The sequence below is a fragment of the Carcharhinus amblyrhynchos genome, unplaced genomic scaffold, assembly GCF_965287045.1.
Source record: "Carcharhinus amblyrhynchos unplaced genomic scaffold, sCarAmb.v2.hapA chromosome_167, whole genome shotgun sequence".
Lineage (NCBI taxonomy): Eukaryota > Metazoa > Chordata > Chondrichthyes > Carcharhiniformes > Carcharhinidae > Carcharhinus > Carcharhinus amblyrhynchos.
Genome location: NW_027649907.1, coordinates 320,682 through 322,500, shown reverse-complemented (window position 1 = coordinate 322,500; position 1,819 = coordinate 320,682). Strand labels below are relative to the sequence as shown.

Below are 1,819 nucleotides of genomic sequence, written 5' to 3'. Positions count from 1 at the left end.
CTGACCCCTCACCGAGAGAGAGAAAGAGAGAGAGGGAGAGAGACAGAGAGAGAGAGAGAGAGAGAGACAGAGAGAGAGACAGAGAGAGAGAGAGAGAGACAGAGAGACAGAGAGAGAGAGAGACAGAGAGAGAGAGACAGAGAGAGAGAGGGAGAGAGAGAGAGAGAGAGACAGAGAGAGAGAGACAGAGAGAGAGAGAGAGGGAGAGAGAGGGAGAGAACATCAGACTGACCCCTCACCGAGAGAGACAGAGAGAGAGAGAGAGAAACAGAGAGAGAAAGAGAGTCAGACAGAGAGAGAGAGGGGGAGAGAGAGAGAGAGAGACAGAGTGAGAGAGAGACAGAGAGACAGAGAGAGAGAGACAGAGAGAGGCGCAGAGACAGAGAGAGTCTCCCTGTGTAACAGGGGTCCCTGATGGAAGGCAGACAGAGTAAATATGATTCTGTACCTGGCTCGCATGTAGGGATTTCGTAATCAAGGTCAGTGTTTCTCCATTTCCCTTCGATCGTACAGACATAAACACCTAGACAGCACAACAGGGGTTAGAGTGCAGCACGGCAAACTGATATATCCCCCGGTACCCACCCCACACTCCCCCGCAGAGCCCATCACCCACTCAGCACTCACCCTCCCACAGCGCGGCGCTCCCTCAGCACTGACCCTCCCACAGTGCGGCACTCCCTCAGCACCGACCCTCCCACAGTGCGGTGCTCCCTCAGCACCGACCCTCCCACAGTGCGGTGCTCCCTCAGCACTGACCCTCCCACAGTGCGGCGCTCCCTCAGCACTGACCCTCCCACAGTGCGGCGCTCCCTCAGCACTGACCCTCCCACAGCGCGGCGCTCCCTCAGCACTGACCCTCCCACAGTGCGGTGCTCCCTCAGCACTGACCCTCCCACAGTGCGGCGCTCCCTCAGCACTGACCCTCCCACAGTGCGGCGCTCCCTCCGCACTGACCCTCCCACGGTGCGGTGCTCCCTCAGCACTGACCCTCCCACAGTGCGGTGCTCCCTCAGCACTGACCCTCCCACAGTGCGGTGCTCCCTCAGCACTGACCCTCCCACGGTGCGGTGCTCCCTCAGCACTGACCCTCCCACAGTGCGGCGCTCCCTCAGCACTGACCCTCCCACAGTGCGCTGCTCCATCAGCACTGACCCTCCCACAGTTCGGTGCTCCCTCAGCTCTGTCTGTGGACAGATTTCTCGAACCCACCTTCATCGCTGAAATCTCTTTCGTGGTAGTTTGCGTCACAAGTATATTTGATCGCAGAGAGATACGACGTGACCCCGTGCGTTGTCACGTATTCAAAGTGTCCGTGTTCGATATCCTTCGGAACGCCGCACGAAACTGAGAGATAGAAAGGGAGGGAAGGAGAATTCCTCAATCTGGGACACTGAGATCGAACCAACGCAGGATTCAAACAGATCCTTCTGCCCATCCAATTCCTGCTCTCCCCTTCGATCGGCCATTGCTTGATCGAATTTTAACCCCAGCCCCACAATCTCGCCGCTCCCCCCTCTAATCTTTCCTCAGTCGGGATAGGGAGATCGGAACTGTTCTCCGAGTGTGGGTCTAACCGAGGGGATAGGGAGTCCGGAACTGTCCTCCGAGTGTGGGTCTAACCGAGGGGATAGGGAGACAGGAACTGTTCCCCAAGTGTGGATCCAATCGAGGGGATATGGAGAGGGGAGCTGGGCTCCGAGTGTGGGTCTAATTGAGGGGATAGGGAGACGGAAACTGTGCTCCGAGTGTGGTCTAATCGAGGGGATGGGGAGATAGGAACTGTGCTCCGAGTGTGGGTCTAACCAAGGGGATAGGG

General features: G+C 57.8%; 1 protein-coding gene across 1 annotated transcript in view; it reads right to left on the bottom strand.

Annotated features, from left to right (window-relative positions):
- The window catches only part of LOC145338755 (haptoglobin-like), a 2,252-nt gene extending 809 nt beyond the window's left edge, over positions 1-1,443 (bottom strand). Inside the window, exons 1-2 of the mRNA XM_080183145.1 lie at positions 1,213-1,443; positions 449-523 (exon numbers count right to left, since the gene is read on the bottom strand). Of these exons, the coding sequence (XP_080039271.1) occupies positions 449-523; positions 1,213-1,438 (301 nt within the window). The 5' untranslated portion in view covers positions 1,439-1,443. The remainder of the gene's footprint in view (positions 1-448; positions 524-1,212) is intronic.
- Positions 1,444-1,819: the final 376 nt, after the last annotated feature.